At 46.8% G+C, this 18,905-nt stretch overlaps 1 protein-coding gene across 2 annotated transcripts in view; it reads left to right on the forward strand.

Annotated features, from left to right (window-relative positions):
- Positions 1 to 18,346, forward strand: part of LOC128276725 (sestrin homolog) — a 29,901-nt gene extending 11,555 nt beyond the window's left edge. For both annotated transcript variants that reach the window (XM_053015195.1, XM_053015187.1), the window contains exons 3-8: positions 15,340 to 15,495; positions 15,596 to 15,778; positions 15,868 to 16,117; positions 16,199 to 16,505; positions 16,732 to 17,026; positions 17,099 to 18,346. In XM_053015195.1, coding sequence (XP_052871155.1) covers positions 15,340 to 15,495; positions 15,596 to 15,778; positions 15,868 to 16,117; positions 16,199 to 16,505; positions 16,732 to 17,026; positions 17,099 to 17,185 — 1,278 coding nt within the window. In that variant the 3' untranslated portion in view covers positions 17,186 to 18,346. The remainder of the gene's footprint in view (positions 1 to 15,339; positions 15,496 to 15,595; positions 15,779 to 15,867; positions 16,118 to 16,198; positions 16,506 to 16,731; positions 17,027 to 17,098) is intronic.
- The last annotated feature ends 559 nt before the right edge of the window (positions 18,347 to 18,905 follow it).

Here is an 18,905-nt window from a genome sequence, read left to right on the forward strand (position 1 = left end):
TCCCATCGGGCTCTTGGCCTACCGACTGGTCTCCTGCCGTGTACCGTTCCCAATAGCGTTTTCTTTGGTATCCTTGTTTCGTTCATCCGTATAATGTGGCCCGCCCATTGCAATTTTTGTTTCTTTATCATGGTGGAGACCTCTGGGTCATCGAACACTGCATAGATTTCACTATTATCCAGTGCTCTCCATCCTTCAGTGCTCTCCATCCTTCACTGGGCCTAGTATCCTTCTGAGGATCTTTCTCTCAAAGGCATTAATTTTGTTTTCTTGGGACTGGGTTAGGACCCTGAGTTCCCTATCACTTATCCTATTTGCTGTAAAGCAGGCTCTTAGTTAGGCAGACCTACTTTGGACTAGCGACAGTGGCAGTAAAGGAACTGAAAATACTAAGATTCTTCGCAAAATATTGCGATGTAAATTTGACAAATTGAATTTTTCATCACCAAAATACAAACTATCTTTGAAAGTATCACTATCTTTGCACGGCGCAGCATAAACAATACAAAATAATTGATAAAATCAAAGACATCCTAACAGAACGGCACTTTCCGTTACAAAAAGTTGACGGAAACTCGATTGTCAAATTCGAGTCTCCGTTTGAAAACCATAATGCCGTGACAACTCGATTAATCGAGTGAACAAGTTCATCCAGCCGAAAGCTTTCCACAGAGAGCGTTCATCCAGTTTGCGTTTGAGCGTTTGAGAACTCAAACGGTGCGCTAATACCAAAGTGAACTCAGATGACCGCTTGAGTAGTCAATTAGAGAATGATAATCAGGCCTATAGTCTTGTTTCAGCTGCGCGATGGCGCGGCTATTGATATCGTTGGCGGTGCGTTTAAAAATAGTGGACGCGTCCAACGTCTTTGAAGGAAGGAAAGTGAAACGAAATACACACAAACGACGACGGCGCGGGGGTCAGTTGGCCCTAAAGTGTAAACATGATGATTCTAAATCATCGGTTCAGCACATTGTAAGCAATCATCATCGTCATCGTGTGTTGGTTGGACCGATATGAGTTGCTAAGGTTCAACAGGAACCGTTTCGGAGCACGATAACGAAGGTGTCTTCTGTCGCCTTCACCAAATGGGTTCTATAGGAGTAAAGAAGAATATATCTCGTGGGCAAATTATTGTTACTGTTATTGTGTTTCTTGGGACGGGCGGCGCTTTATTATCATCAAATTAAACTCGTTGCAGTCAAGTTGCTATCAGGATTCGAACTCTGACACTTCCGAATGGTAGCAGCGTGTGGGCTGGGTTTTGTTGGAGTTGGTTTCGCCATCTTTTGTTTTGGTTATGGATTTGCTCTCGTTTTGCTTCTGATCTGGCGGGCCAATTCTGAGGGTGTGTGTGGAAAATGAACACCCTGCGGGGCGTCGTGCCCGTTGGTTCAACGAACCCATTTGTGAAAACTTTATAACACCCGAATCACCAAACAGCCGAACCACCACCATTCTGCCTCTCCCCGGGTCCGGGTCCGGGGCATCTTCAACAACAACCACAACAAGCCCCACCCGCGAGGCAAATGAAACGAATCAAAATAAAACAATTTACCATGCGTAGAAAGCTCGCTTAGCACAGACGTCTTGGCGCACTTGTTCCTTCACCCCGGGGGCGCTGGCTCCGGCCGAGAGAGCCGATTAGCGAGGGGGTGGTGCGCCGAGGGCGTATTGTTTGTGTTACTACTACACTCTCTGGCTGGGTTAATTCGAGTGAGTAAAACGAGCGTCGCAAAGTAGGGCTACGGCGCGAAGCTGCGGCGAAATGTAAATAAATTTAATCAAGTGCCAAGTCCCTTCTTTTTGAACAAATCGAGCCAAAGGAATTCCACGGCACGTCCGTTCCGCCCCAATATTCGAACTCAACTTCGCTGCGGTAGTAGAAAGTGGCGCAAAATTAAAAACCGAAACCGAGTAGAATTTCCCAACTATTTACAGTTAACGAACTCTAAAGCATAACTAAAGCAATATTGTATTAGGTACTTGAATTGAAACTTACGATTTTACAATAGATGGCGTTACTCACTAAACATGACAAATATTTTTTTTATGAAATATGTGCTTGATAGCTACTGTCATTACGCATCTAACACAGTATAGGTTTTTTTTGTTAAAGTGTAAACAACACTCGTTTAAACATTTGAACATGTCAAGTTTTGTTCCTTTTCGAGTGTTTTTGAGGGGAGTACTTTTTCATTACTACTCGCACGGCAGCAAAAGGGGTTCTTGTAACGAATCGTCACTGGTGATGAAAAGGGGAGTTATTACAAGAATCCTAAACATAAAAAAACCCTGGATACAGCCTGATGAACTAGGTTCATCGCCACCAAAGCGAAATATTATGGTGGGATATGAAAGGTGTGGTATACCTTAAACTTATAAAATCTAATGAAATTATTGATGGACAATCCCATCGGCAAGAATTAATGCGTTTTAAGCAAGCTTTGGCCAATAAAATGATCAGAATGGGATAAATGACATGATAAGCTGATTTTTCAAAGTGACAAAACTCGACCCCAGATTGCAAAACCGGTCAAAAACTATCTCAAAAATGTCCGATGGGAACTGTTAACCACCCCGCTGTATTCTGCAGATGTTGCCCTTTCGAAATAGTATTTGTTCCGTTAAAACTTATTATGAAAGTATTGACAATAGGGTCTCTGATTGGATCGCTGATAAAGATTAGAAGTTCTATCGACACGGAATCGAGGAACTATCTAAAAGATGGTAGAAAGTAGTGGCTAGCGGTGGCCAATAAGTTAAAGAATAAAAATAAAACGTTGTTAAACAAAATAAATCGTTTTTGTTGGGCCAAAAAATCGTAAATTTCAATGCAAGTACCTGATAATATTGATGCTCATATCAAAAAGGGAGTTTCCGAAGACGGCAAATGAGATGCTTGGGCTGGATTGATGTTTGAAACAACAATGTCAATTTTTCTCTTTGATATTTTCATCGTGAAATTAAATTGAACTAATCACATTCGGGCCAATTCGGGGTCTACTGCTTCTTTCAAAATTAATTAATGTCCACAACACACTATCTCACATTCATTCATGCAATATTTTAATGACGATATTTTGCAGTTTTAAAAAGGTTTTAATCTTCCAAATTGCTGACACTCGTAGGCAAACGGAGCCGTTACTCAATTGCTTGATACTTCAAGAAAGCCAGCAATGTGACCGTGTAAAAGCCACACCAATCTCCAATATTCACGGCCGGGCCGCGAGTGATCAGTTCCTTCTCTTCCGATACACACCATAATCGGACGCCATTTCGGTATTTCGCCGATACGGATGCTGTTACGGTGTTTATAAGTCGCGCATGGGTCGCGAAACCATTCGCCAAAATGATTATTTTAAATCTTTCGAGTTTCGAAAACTCGAAAGGAATCCGTGCCAAGCGACAACGAAAACAAAAAAACGAAAACGGAAAAAGGATGGTTTGGGACAAATAAAGCCGACGCCGCGCGCTCTCGGGGCGCGCCACTGTGTGGTGTTGTTGTGACATAAGGGATTCGCGAGAACTGGTTTGTGACGAATAATAATGCGTGGCGTACCTCGGTTTTCGATGGCGACGAATAAAGATCGCCGACGGCCTGGCCGGCCCACAAACGAATGCGGCGGTCCTCTGGTCCTCGTCGTCGTCGAATACGTGTCGCGGGGACGGCGTTGGTTGGCGGGAGCTGAAATGAGCTCTTTTGCTAAAATATGTTTCTTCTTATATACACATATTTATATCGCTTCTAGCGCCGACCTTCGTCCGCGCGAAGTGTTGTGGCCGTATTTTTGTTTTTATGTTTTGTCCACTATTTCTCGGGCTCTTGAGCGCGGCGGGATTTCCATTTCCCACCGAGACACACACTCTCTTTTGAAAATGATCTCTGGAGGAAACTCATCGGGCGGTCTTGACCGCCCGCGGCACGAAGAAAGGTGAAGGTGAACCAACGAATTAAACGAATAATATTGTTTCAAATGTTTACGCGGCGACGACGACGGCGACGACCGAGAATCACACATCGGAGATCAAGGAAAAATGCGTCCCAATGAGCATCGGAAACCAAGCAATCCTTTTTTGCACAGAGGAGCAAAACAAAACACCGCAACTGTCACCGCGCTGCTCATGGCATGCTTATGTGCACGTGTGTGTCTGTGTGAGAATGACAGAGAGAGAACGGCGGGGTTTGCGTGAAACGACACGCGATGTGTTGTGATCCAATTTTGAATAGTTGTTTACCGTCGTTCGCGGCCGCGCCAGTTGTTGCTTCGGTGTGTATAAATAAATACTAATTATAGCGTGGACCACTCTCCAATACCCCACCCCCTGCGCACTCCTCTCCGAGAGGCGTTGATTATTTATTTTATTATATTTTCTTCCTTGCCTCTCGGCTGGCATTGAATCGTGGCACGCGGCGAAAGGGGAAGAACCAGGTGGTGGCGATAACGAAGTGCCTTTTAAATCCTGTTTTCAGTACCCCCCCCACCCGGCTTGAGGATCCCTTTTTTGTGGAAGTATTTGATGGTTCTGTATCAAATCCGGTTTCTTTCGCACCAATCGTCCACTTGATGGCTACTTGGCGGCGCCTCTAGTCACGGGAACTACCTGCGGATGGTCCGAAAGAAATCAACGTTGAGACGAAGGAGTGTAGAACGACCGCCCTCAAACAGCCGTCAATGCGCTGTGTGTGTGTGTAAAGGTTTCAAGACTGGGACTCCAACGTGACATCCGTGTACTACCTCCTTTAAGTGGTTGTCAGGCGCCGCTCTCTTAACAGAAGAGAAACATTAACCCCGGGGGAGACTCGGGAGAGCGCGACGGACTGATCTTGGCCGGGGTGGTGGTTGTTTACCAAACCGGAATCGAAGACGGTGGAGGCGCCTGGTCGCAAGGCGCGTTGTTGACTAGCGAGGCGCTTTCGTGATGGTGATAACGCGCGCCGCTGGCCATGCTGCTGCAATCCCGCGGCGAAGTTACATCATCCGTGCGCCGCGCGTTGGAAATGTCCTTAAGAAGTTTGCTGTTAACGGGCGTGCGTTTTGCTTGCCTCGCCTCTTGGTTTGCTTCTGTGGAGTGCGCCAATTACGTGTGGCACTCGACGAAGCGCGCGACTGTGTTCGTCACGGTTGACCGAGACAGCCGAGAGGAAGCGGCGCCTAATCAAACTGACCTAGTCTTCCCACTAGCGCACTTCTGCTACGAGCCTCACGAGTGGACTGGATGTGGGAGTCTGCCCTGGGAGGGGAGCCGCAGCCCTCGGATTCATCGGTCCGGAACCGGGGTCATGCGGAACTGGACTACGCATTTGGCTGGAACCAACCAGCAACTCTTCACCAACAGATACGGAATTGTAGCCTCGACTCGGTAGCCTCGTCCACAGGAGGGCGCGCACGCACTGCGGAAGACTCGTCGGCGTATGCTAATCGAGAGACCTTCGAAAGAATAACTTTCTGACAGCCGAACGCACCACCCCGCCGTCACCCACACACACCTGATGGAGCGGAGTATAGAGTCGCCGCTTAACAGGTTTACTTTGTATTCTAATCATCCAACGCTGGTTTTGCTGTGGACGGCGCCTGTTGTCCCCGTCCCTGAAGATCCAACAACCTTGGGCATAAATTGCCCATCAAGGGGCACGGACTGGGGCACCAATCCCGCGTTGCGGGGCGGAGATTGACGGGTGGGGACACCCCCGTTCCGGTAGATGGTTTGCCACGGTTTCGGAACCATAACCCGTATCCTCCTCTCATCAAACAAGCCCCATTGTGAGGTCATATTGTCACGCAAACTGGACTGGATTCCGGGTCTTGGCAGGTACGAGGGCGACCGCCGCCTGTGGTGGTGTTCCAATTGAAAGTCCAAAAGTCCATTCCGTGAGGTCCGTGCGATTTCCCATCGCATACGCAATGGGGCGTTTGCTCTGCCGTCGGTGTCACGATTTCTGCGGCCAGAACAACCCAGCGAGCTGTGGGATTCTGTAGGGCTAGAGTTCCTCTCGTATATTCGGTTCGTTTTTTTTCAGCCAGAGTTACGCTCGAGTACACGGCCGTTGTGTTCTCCATCCTTTTGAGATGTTGGATAGAGTTTAAGTTTAACGACAATAAAGGCTAGAAAAGTTCGTTGGACGAAAACTTAACAGAGTACAATCAATTCAATCAATCTGTCAGATCTGTCAGATGCTGGTCGAACTTATGCCACTGCTTCCCCATACCGGTCCTAGCTAAGTCTGTATGTTTTTATCGCCTGTTGTGTTCACCACCTTAATATTTTGAAGATCCCAAAACCGAGATATTAATCTCGCTTACGTTGAATACACTGTGTTCTATGTCATTGTTTTCCACAACCCTAACACGCCAGTGATCTCTGCTGGCAGATGATCCGAGGCATGCCGTTCCTTCGGAATACTGGAGTGTACAATAAGTTTTGCCGTTCGATACCAGAGTGCGCTGCTACGAGTTACTTCTTATGTTGGTACACTCTTCATATGAACGTATGTGAAGTTTCATTTCAATCGGTCACTGCATTCTATTTTTACAAGCCATTTAGTATCGACGTGTCACAGTATTTTCTGACAAAGGAAAAAAATGAAGTATGGTGCTGTAGACCTCCTGTAGCGCGGCACAGTGTTAACGTAGCTTAAGATCGAGCTCTGCTGACAAACCTATGTTCACGTAGCTTAAGATCGAACCCTGCTGTCAAATATGACATTTGTTAACGGAAGGAGAATAAAACGCACTTCATCGTCGGAAGTCGACCGAACCAGATGTCTTTGTCTTAAGTCTTGTGTCCCTTTGTTCTCTTATGTCCACGTGTTTGAATCTTGCGTTTTCTGTCCCGCTGTCCTTTTTGTTCAAGTGTTCGAATAACTGAGATTCAACGTAATTTCACGTGTTTTACGCCATCCTTTACAGAGCAGTGATTGAATTTTTATTTTTGGAAGGTTTAAAAGCAAATTAAATTTATGAACGAATGTTGAAAGTGTATAAGGACTTTTCGCCTTCAATTAGGACATTAAAAGTGGGGTTTCTGAATTTAAACGTGGTCATACAAGCCTCCAAGACGTCCAAAAACAGACACAATACCTGAAAACGTAGAAAAAATACAGGATATCGTATTGGAAAATCATCGAATCACTGAAAGAGATTTAGTATAAGGCCTAGCCATCCCATTGAGCAGTATAACCAATATTTTGACTGAAGTATTGGGTTTCAGAAAGCTGTTTGCAAAATGGGTGCCGCATTCGTTAAAAAAGGAACAAAAATGCAAACAAAAATGGAACAAATTCGAATGCAACTTTCTCGGCAACATTTAGAGCGTTTTCGAAAGGATAAGACCTGGATAAAGACCCGGTTTGCGAAAGCAAAAAATCCTTTTTCATCGGGACCATACACCGTGTTACAAGAGCATTTTGAAAATGGCAAAAATCCATGAATTTGAGTTCGAATTGATGGAGCGTCCACGTATTCACGAGATTCGGCACCTTGCGACTTCCATCTGTTTCCAGATCTAAAAAACTGCGGCATGTGTGGCAAGCGAGTTTTCATCCCTTCTAATCGCGTAATTTGAAGCCCTTCCAGTTTCTCACTTTAGGGATGGAATTGTTAAATTGCAGTTTCGTTATAACAAAAGTATTAATGGTTCAGGGAGATCATACTGAAAAATAAAGTGTGTCTCATCAAACCATAAAAGTATGTTTTTCTTATCGAGGTTACGAACCTATTGAACAGCCCAGTGTTCGTCGATCCCCCAATCCTTACGGCGGATGCTGCCTTGCTGAGAGCAGGCGGGATTGGCAGGTAGCGCGCGCCCCTTGTACCCACCGACGCATTGTGTGTCGTTCACGTTTGGGGTGCAGCGCGCGCTCTCCATAGCAGTCTCTAATGTATGTTAATTGGTGTGTCGCACTCCGAAATTAAAACAAAAAAAAGGAAGATAATCATTCGGCAAGAGCGATCCAAGCAAAACGTGATCATCGTTGTTCGCCGGGGGGCGGCCGGCATATTATTATTCCGCGCCATGCCGAGGCGAGGCGTTCCTAGGCGTGTTTGATTGGCGGTGAACTATATGGACCCCCGTGGCGACCGATGCGATCTCCCGCCATTGATGGCGCATGCTGGAAGAGTCCATTTCTGGGAGGGTGCCCTAAATGTGTTGCCGGGTTCGGGTTGATGCACCACTCAACCAACCAACGCCGGGGACGTTTAAGGGCAGCAATGCATTATGCATTCTCCCTCGTTTGCATTGCCTCTCACAAATAGGCGATCCACTGTCAAAACCCCGAACACTCGGATTTTACGATCGACCCCACTGGTCGGCCTACGCTTACCCTCCGATGATGCACGTGCGCGCGCGCGGGTCCCCTATTGTCGCATTCTACATTGTGGTACATCCAAATGACGGTCCTCTCGTGGTTTGCAGGCAGGCAGTCGGGCGGCACTACGTGTCTCGCCTGTTCGATGCATAAAGTGATTTATGATTGATTGTCTATTGTGTCTGTCGCGAGCGCGCACGATGCGGGACGAATTGTCGAAAGTAATGGATTATAATTGTAGCTGAAATTTATCGTCCATCCCCACCGTAAGCGGCGCGTATCCAGACCGATCAAGTTAGAGTGTCGTTAGCCGATCGAGTGGAGCGGGCAGCAGACAATCCCATCACATGAAAAGAATCGACATTTACTACGCAGCAAACTACGACGGCCGCGGTGGGTCGATAGCGGTGGGATCGGAAGACATAAATCCCGAATTAGGAGTGGACGAAGCTCGCTCCGCACTGTGTAACTCAATCTGCGAGATGCGACCGAAACAGTATTCGGTACGCCAACACGTGCGCGTCCCAATTTTCTGGAATGGACCCGGAATCGTGTGGAGCAACTGGCGGCCGCCGACAGAAGCATATCTGCTTCTCAAGGCTTTGGCTTTGGACTGTTTCGGTCGTAGCGAATTTCGGTCCGAATTCGGTTCGGTTTGTCGGAATTTCGATGATGAGAGCGAAAAGAGACTCCAACTTTAGCGCATCTTTCATCTTCATCGTCTCCGCTTCTTTTTCGGTGCCTCCGGACCAACGATCTCCGTTACACATAAGACCCAACTGTGGACGTCGCTTCGGACGAGGTTCAAAGTTGCGCGGCGCTGCCATTTCGCTAGCCGTTCATAATTTATCGCTTTGTTTTGATTTTCCAACCGTATACGAGACGGCGCCACGGCCGAGAGCCGCTGATCCTCGCGCTGAGAACTTGACCGTGGACCACTAAAGTGTCGCGTTTGAGGGTGCGTGGTCGTGGTCTGTGAACGCGGGCCGTTGTGTCGTGATCAGCAACCGGCAAAGTCTGTGTAGAGAGAGGCGCGCTATTAAATAACTTTCTGGTCGGCTCGTTAAGCCCCCAACGGTCGTCGCCGCTCCCCGCTAGATTATGCTCAAAATGTGTCGAAGGTTACCCATCCAACGAGAGCTGGCGAGAGAGAGAGCTACGGATTTCCGTACACACTCCTGGGGGGGGGGAACCAGATCTTCACGAAACTTTGTTCTATCGTTGACACACATCCTTTTAAGGTTAATTGAAAAGAAGTGTTAAATTTATTCAAAGCGACAGACTGAAAAACTTTTTTGTAGAACCTCTTTATTCACTGAAATCTGATAATCAGGAGGAGGAGCTCAAAAATTATAAGTCTTTCTTTCTCCACTGTCTGTCGCGAACTGGTGCGATGCTGCTAGCGGTTAGGACGTACCATGATATCTGTTTTTTACGCAACAAGAAGAGTTGGTTTTTTGAGTTAAATTTCCATCCTGCGGTCCCCGAATCCGGTGACCAAACTGTGACCGACGACCCTGTATGGTGTCCACTTTTTTCCCAGTATCTTCAGAAGAACCATTTGTGGGGGACTGGAACACGGAAGGCGTAGAAACCGTTCTACGCATGGGTCGTGCGGCAAAGGTTTGGTCTAGGAAAACAAACATTGTGTGTGTCTAATGGACTGATGAAATATAGAAGTTAAGTCGACAACCCAGCTCCAACTCCGCGTCTCTCGTCCGCCCTGGTCCGCAGTTCAGGAAACCAATGCGTCGTGGGCCACTTAATTGCGTTACCTTTGCGAACGGCGGCGACGCAAACAAGACATTTCGGGTGATCTCGAAATCTATCTACGCCACGCCACGCCGCAAACACAAACAGATTACCACCTGTGGTGGTGGGGAGGAAACGGACATTCAGATTGAAGGTTATCGCCGACTTGAAATTGGGATCTTCTGGGGAACGGGTCAAGTCGAGGATTGAGTGGTTGGAAGTGGTCGGTGGAGCCCTTTGACATGTTTTCCCTCCTTCTTAGGGGGTAGATACTTGCTACGCTAAGCGCCAGCATCTGGTGCCCATCTTGGCCTGGACGCTTCTTCCTGTCGCTGCTGCCAACTTTTGGCGCCATTAATCGGTCCGACTGTTTCTGCTCCACACAAAGAGGACGTCATCTTTTTTGAGTGAGGAGGTGCGACTTTCCTCTACACTCCCTTTAACGTATCTCACGTCAGATACCATTTAAATATCCGCCACTTGGAAGAGTTCCAACCCAACACATGCTGTGTTTACTTGTTGTTCTGACTTTCCGACACGTTAGTCCGAGTGATTTCCAATTGAAACACCACCCTGGGGCGTGTGGCGCATTATCTTAATTGTAGGACTCGTGTTGTGTGTTGGGTTCAGATAGTGGCATGTAGTTGCATTTTATCGCTCCGTGTAATACCGGCGGATTATCACCGTCATATCCAGTAGTGGTACGCTAGATGCTTAGGGACACGGAAATCACGTCTTGCTCAAGGTACATATTTTAGGATGGCATCTCCGCGGGCAAACAATGCGCTTCTTGGCCTGGAGCCGTTGTTGGCTTCAATTGGCCCACGTGTTTTTCCACATTGTAACGCGAGTCTTGGTGAGGAGAGGCACCACCGAGGGTTGTACAATAAGGAAGTAATCGTGTTGTTTCGTCTTCGTCGGCGGCCCGTGCCCAGATCGTAAATTATTTCCCCCTAGAGTTGCCCTAGTCCGCGCGGTGTACGTGCACCGGAAGCCAACCGCATGTGCATATTTTGGCACATGCCTGATTGGCACAATTTCGCTGGTCAGACATCTGGTGGGCACATCGGCGCAGATGCCGATGCACACGTACCGATCATTTCGTGCCGCGCGAGGGAGAATCAGATCATAAACTTTTATCGCCCCGCTGGTGAGGTGGTGGCCACCACCTTGCAACAGTGCGGATGAAGAAGAAGAAGGATATTGTGCAAAGCGTTAAATGTTGACAGGCGAACAGTGTCCAGCTGATGAACACAGCTTGCGCGGAAGTGCCGACATGTCAACCTTTTTGCCTAAATTGGCCAGTTTCCAAAATTGTCGTCAACATCCTCCCTGGGGTTCCAACATGTCGCTCTTTCTTTTGGCGGTTCCTATCTACGTAACTCGCATCATTGTGGTCGGTATCCATATGCCCCGGGCGCACTGTGCAGATGTGGTCTCAAACTGGAAACAGGAAAGGATCTTTCAACACAGCGCAATCGTGTGATAAGCGCAACAGACTCTCTCGGAAAGAAAACTACGAAACAAAACCGACATAAAGGGTGTCAAAAATTTAACTACTTCAACGTATGACGTTGACGTTGACGTTCAACATTGACGTATTATTTTTCAAAGTGCATCAAAAAATCCTGTACAGCTCTCGTTTTGTAGATGTTGTTGTATAATACGTATTATTCGGATTTGACATTTGCTCTTCATTTGTGGAAATGGCATCGAAACAAGAGGAACATCGTTTCAAAATTTTCCACCATCAGCTCGAAAATGCGAATTACTCGCGCGCCAAGTTAGCGAAATTGATGAATGTGGCAAAATAAACTGTCACCAATGTATTAAAAGTATTCGGAGAACGTTTGACGACAGTCAGAAAGACTGGATCAGGTGCAAGTCGAAACCAGGAGACCACGAAAACGACGAAACGGGTGATCAGTTGTGTCAAGCGGAATCCCAAACTCTCCGTCCGAGATGTCGCAAGCAAGCCAGAAGTATCGTCTTCAACCGTGCGATGAACTAAAACACGAGCTAGTCTAGCATTCTAGAAGAAAGTAGTGACTCCAAATCGTGACGACAAGCAAAACATGTCGGCCAGAAAACGGTCGCGAGATCTGTGCATAAAGATGGCAACGAAATTTTCTGCGTAGTGCAGGATGATGAAACCTACGTCAAGGCAACTTTAAACAGCTTCCTGAACAGGAGTACTATAGTGCAACTGAAAGAGAAAATGCAGGAGAGATTTGCAAGGACATAAAGCTGTCGAAATTTTCAAAGAAATATCTCGTATGCGGGCTTTCTGTTCCTATGGTTTAAAAAGTGGAATTTTCCTCGCGATCGGGACCATCAACCAGGAAATTTAAGTCCGAGAGTGCCTAAATAAATGCCTGTTGCCTTTCCTAAAAAAGCACAATGGTGCTTTCCTCTTTTGGCCGGATTTAGCATCTCGTAATGGAGTGGTATGCCGCAAACAACGTCCAGGTGGTGCCTAAAGACATGAACCCCAGTAACACCCCAGAGCTCCGCCCAATCGAAAAACATTGGGCCATCATCAACCGGAACCTCAAAAAGACTCGTAAAACAGTTGTCAGTGAGATGGAATTCAGAAAAAAACTGGCGTTCTGTAGCAGAGAAAGCGACCAAGAAAACGGTGCAAGAGTTGATAAAAGAGGTAAAACGAAAAGCTCGGCAATTCGCATTCCTTAGGACGGAGGGTTGAATGATATTTTTTACATATTCTGTATAAAAGGAGCTTTTATAAGAAATAAAACTTGATTTTTTCATAACTTTTTTTGATTGATTTACAAATTTTTTTGTTCGTCCAATTTTTGACATAGACACCCTTTAACCACTGCCCCACCCAACGTCGCCTCATGATCAAATCCGGATGGTAATGAACCTCTACTCTAGCTCCGCCGCCACTTCGGGGGGGCTAACCGGTCAGTAGTCTGCTCTGTCTGGCTAGGGTCAGCAAAAATGATTGATGGCGCACAGTGCGAAGGTACAATCACTCCCGCTCTACCACCTAAACAGCTGGTGGATATGTTCGGAATGCGGTGCACTGTCTGGCGTTCCGGAATCGGAAGCAACCGTTCTAATTCTGGAGTGAGATGTTGTTGATGAGCGTGCGATGATAACACGCTGGCCACTTCGTGTGTGGTGTTTATTTTGTTGTCGCGAATCAGAGAAACAACCATTATCGATTGAGGAGGAGTGTGATTTTTGCCAACAACACGTAGCTGTGTATTTTTGCACTTAATGCCTGCGGCGGCGGATTGCCCAATGGATAAACACAGAATTTAAACACAGCTGTACACGCAAGTAAGGACCCCCGAGTTGTGACCTGTGTCCTGTCTTGGGAAGCAGCTTTCGGTGTGCTGCTTTGCGATTGTTCAATGTCCAGTCTTAATAAAGAAATCTGAGAGGGGGTCAACGGGTCAACGGCGAGAACAGGCTCCACTCAGAGGTTCGGAGGAGTTGTTGGTCACGTTCGTACTACTAGACACAACCCGCGGCCCCAGATAGTTATGCTTCCGATGCAATTTCTGTAAGGAACACATACGTGTCCCGGCTCCGATTCCACCAGTCCCAGAGCAATGTGCTTCCGTCTAATCGCCCGGCGGGTGCAACATCCCTCGAACTGTGACGGTTTGGGACGCGTGATTTGTTTTGCAAATAATCTCTTCCACCGCGCGCTGTCTCTCTTTCCCTTTGGGTACCTAAAGTGGGTTAATGGAAGTGGCCACGGCGCGACTTGTGAGAAATCGCCCACCATACATTGTTGCTGTTTGCACTGGACTGTGCACGGCCAGTCGCTGCCGCAGCCGCCGCCACCGCCACCGCCACCGCCACTGCCACCGCCACGCCTAGTCTCGAGAGTAGAACGCTGATGCAACCATGTTTGCCTGCGCGCTTATCACCTTCTGACAAGAACGATGCGCTGTGCGCTCTGGCCAGCTCTAGTGGTCGGCGCGCCGAGCAGGCTGAGAGGGGCAGGGTTGCGGAGCACCAACAACAAGTCTCAGCTCTTATCTTACCCAACGCTCAAACAGTCGAACACAGGACTCTCCGTTGTCGGATCGCGTTGTTTTGCTGAAGTACGTCGAGGTTCGCGTCAGTTTGCGGAAGGAGCGTTCGATCTGATGATGTAACGAGTAAAATAAGTTTCATTATAACGATTTGGATTTCGGGATTCTACAATGCATTTCCGCAACAATACTCTGATCAATGTATGATTCACTGATCGGGTCGCGATCGATAGAATAGTCCCGTCGTTGCGTGGCTGGCCCGGGGTCGATTGCCTAGACAAGCGTGACGGTGGGGTTGGCGCGGGGCCGACAACCCCGTCCATAAAAACGTAACGTTACAGTAACGAATACAGATTAACATTGTCTCTGTTGCGGGTTAAGATCGGTCGGTGGTTGTAATTGCCAGATAAGAAGAATTACTTATCCCGACAGAGAGAGGGCTAAAGAAGAGGAAGATCGCTGTCGCTTGTTTACGCCAAGCAAAGTCCCGACAAAGTCCCTTCTACTTTGGTGTTCGATGATGTTCGCGGCGTTACAATTTCCCGTTACTTCCGTTAGCAATTAAATTATTCACTCGTTTTCTGAATGCATTGAGTGGAAATCTAAGTTGCCATTATGCCTGTTTTCAGCCCAGGACAACAAGGCAACTTGCGCGTTTCTTCATCAAGTGATGGGCGAAGCATCACCCAGCAGCAGCTTATGTTATCATGCTCCTGTTATCATCTCCTTACCGATAGGCACTGTTGTTCACCCGGGACAAAATGGTAATTGGTTTGAATAAGAAGGTCGACAAATCTTGCGCAAATCAATCGAACGAGGAAGCGAGAAAATTTCCCGACCCGACCGAAAAAAAAAAACGATGGCAAAAGCGCAAATCTTTCACTAACCGGCGGCTGTTGTTCCCTGCCATGACCCATCATCATCGGGTGGCACACGACGCCATTGACGTCAACATTCCGGCGGTTTATCAGGACATTAGCACGCTGCGCGGTCGCTGCGGGTCGACGAACGTCAAGATAATTTATGGCCGATCCTCATTTTTGCACTTTCTTTCCCTTTGCACAGTGTTTTCGAACGTGGTTTTGTGCTTGGTTTTTTTGGTGCGCTTTGGTAAAATACGATCGCAACGGGGGCGTGACTGAAAAAGGACGAAAAACATTTGCTGATTTTTCGCGCGCATTTTTTTTTGTTGTTGATTATTTTATTGTTGCACCGCTGTCAGCAGTGTTTAATATTGTGCTCTATTGTTTCTTCCCCCAGTACGGCTCGAAGAATTCGCCAACGGATTTGGATCATGTGACCAAAGTGATCGCCTACCATCCCCGCTACTTTAATCACTTTCTCAAAACTCAGCGATTTGTAATGCAGTCCGATGGCCCGTTACCGTACGACTATAGGAACTACATCGCAATCATAGTGAGTGGGCATCAACATCTGAAGAGTATCGTACGACCCGCCCGTACGATAGTCTCGCGTGTGGAGTGGATCTTTCCATTGTTGATTGCTTCGTTTCTAGGCCGCTGCCCGGCACAAGTGCACGTACCTGGTGAACCTCTACGAGGATGTATTTGTGGCGAATGGAGGCGATCCGAAGTGGCTGAACGGACTCGAACACATCCCGGCCAAACTACGTGCCATTGCAGACATCAACAAAATACTCGCCCACCGTCCCTGGCTCCTAAACAAGACACACGTGGAGGTAGATAAACATGCGCCTAGAATGCGTGTACCAAAGTGTAAAGTCACACGAGATCAACTTGCTTACTAATGCATTTTTTTCATTTTTAGCGACTAACGAAAGGACAAAACAGTTGGTCGTTGTCGGAGGTGGTACATGCGATCGTGCTGCTCGCCCACTTTCACTCCCTCTCGTCGTTTGTCTTCTCCTGCGGCCTGACACAGGAACTAGATGCCGTTACTAGTCACAAAGTAGAAAACAACAACACTCTCACCCAGAAGACTGCCTTCGATAGTCTAGACGATCTGTACAATGCTCAGCAGCAGCTCGAACTTTTGCCACAACACGCCGATGATGGTGGTAAGCTATTTGTCGTTTTATTTTGCAATGTCTCAAATAATATAGATTAATCATCGCTCCCTCCTCCGACCACCTGTGCAGGAAATATCCGTCCAGAGGTAACGGTCGATGCGCTGATGCAGCGTATGAAGCGGCTGTCGGAGAAGAACGACGAGTGCAGCGAAACCGAGCTCAGCAATCGCTTCAAGCACGTCGAGATGCAGACGGCCGAACTACCGGCAGTTGTGCGAGAGGCACCGACCGAGGTGCCGCAGCAAATTGGGCGCTACGTCGACGATCCGAGCTTCATGTACCAGGACTTTGCGAGGCGAGGGGCGGAAAACATTCCGCAAACGTTTCGGATACAGGACTATTCGTGGGACGACCACGGATACTCGCTAGTGAACAGGTAATATGAAACGTGACTGGCCGGAAAGCGGAGTGGCCGCGACGTTCTCATGCTACATCTTTTTTACCGCTAGTTAGTCGGCACCGAGTGCGCGTAGGCCCTTTTCTGTACTCAAAGCTATTCAACAGCTTCAAATAACAGACATGCTGATTGCGCGTGTTTATTACCTTTCATCCTTTTTACCGTTCATGTGGTCGTTGTATTTAATACGATGATTCTGTTACAGGTTGTACAATGATGTAGGTTTCTACCTTGACGACAAGTTTCGTGCGGCGTACAATCTGACTTACTACACGATCGCTGGCCGTAAGAACGTCGATACATCCAAATTTCGCCGTGCCATCTGGAACTACATCCAATGCATCTTCGGCATCCGGCACGACGATTACGACTATGGCGAGGTGAATCAGTTGCTCGATCGCTCGCTGAAGATGTTCATCAAAACCGCTTGCTGTTTCCCGGAGCGAATCACTAAGCTGGACTACGACAACGTGCTGGTGGAGCTACAGCATAGTGAGAAGGTAGGCAAAATGGTGAAATGAAAGTAAATTAATTATTACTTGAACTTGAATCGCTTCACTTGTTTGTTGTAGGTGCACATCAATCTTATGATCTTGGAAGCCCGAAACCAGGCGGAGCTGCTGTATGCCTTACGAGAAATTATGCGATACATGACATGATGTGAATGCGGCGGCCGTCGCCACTCGCAGCAAAGAAGAAGTGCCTTGGCCAGTAGCGAAAGAAGTTTCGATGATAATGCGTGATATGAGACTAGATGGAGCACGATGAAGGGATGGACAATGAGAGTGTGTCATGGTAAAACGTATAGACGATGCGCGGCGACGAGAGACATTTTATAAAACAGTCAAAGCAAGAAATATTCTGTTATCGTTTTGTTTGTTCCCAAACGAATCACAAACTTTGTTGGCTCCTGTTGAGTCGCTGTTTTTGTTGTTGATTCACAGGAACGTGTTGTGCGATTCGAAGCGTGTAGTTGAGTGAGAACAGCAGGTGTGCAATGAGCAAACAGAAGGATAAAAAGCGGTTGTTGCAAGCAACAGGAAATATGCAGTGTGCCACACTCGTTCGTCAGCATGCGTCGGATATTTAGAAGGGTGATATAGTTTTAATACATTTTTAGAGGTACCTTTTATTTGCTTTTGTAAGTCGTGCTAGATTTTAACAAAATCAAAACGAAAACCTACCAAACGTTAGGTCACAGAGACACATGCAATAAGCGGTAGTACGGCAAACGGCCGTTTTATGTCACGATTACGTTTCGAACGCCAGTAAAGCTTGGACACGTTTTCACCGTAACCTCAGGGCCAGCGAAAGATCAGCCGTACAGAGAATAGTCGAACGTGGGAATGCCAGTTATCCCGAATGTTGAACCTTTAACAAAAACGGTAGTGCAAATTGAAACAGTACGTGTATCTTGATGCAAAGTTTCGGAAGAGGTCTTGAAACGATGCGATACGAAAAAAGCTGAATGTAATTTAGATATCATTTACGTGATAGTTGACAGAGAGATAACCTTTTGATCCCAGATCACGATTGCATCGCAAACAACCAACAAACCAGAATTGCCTCTAAACCGACGATTATCCGACATGCATTTCATGCATGCGTTCTGATGCTAGTTTTCTTTATTTCTATTCTTTTGGCTTCACAATGCGATCTTCTATGTCCTATGTGGCGTCGAAAAAAATTTCTTTTCGGTTTTATATTAAATATTTGCTCTCATGGAAAAACAAATTTCGAAAAGTATAACATTAGTGTGATTTGCTAAGCTTAACGATAAAAAAAAATCTGGAATGTGTCGCTAGATTAAATAGTGGCACTTATGCAAGCGAAAACCTGCTCTGATCTCACTGTGATAAGGTTTCTCTTTGCTTTCCACTAGGCGCACCAATTCTGGCGTCAGATGATATGATAGAAATTCAATAAAAAGTCATTCAAACTGCCAGGCTTTAATTTTATAGCAGAGTAGATGATCAGTCAGCGAATCTTTTGTAATTTCAAGAAATGCTTTATAGACTTCATTCGTTATTAGCGTAAGTTTGTTTGAAGCAGATTCCGTTGGGAACAAATACAACTGCATTATAGCGCACACATTAATAGATTCTTTTGTTATGTAAACAAGACAGGAAGGCCAACCGTTCATGTTATGTAATTGTAACGTTTAACAGTTTTTATTGAAACCCCATTGGTTCCGTTGACTCACTTCTTATGACTGAAGGTAGTAAGTTGCGCTTGCTTTAGATTTCGTACTTCATCACGATGTTCGTGGTAACAGAGAACATGATATTAATTTTGTTTCATTTTGTTCTGCTGTTTGGTTGAAAGATCTTACCACATCTCATGCTGGCCCGCAGAAGGACCCAAGCGAAACCACATGCT

This window comes from Anopheles cruzii, chromosome 2, assembly GCF_943734635.1.
Source record: "Anopheles cruzii chromosome 2, idAnoCruzAS_RS32_06, whole genome shotgun sequence".
Taxonomy (NCBI): Eukaryota; Metazoa; Arthropoda; class Insecta; order Diptera; family Culicidae; genus Anopheles; species Anopheles cruzii.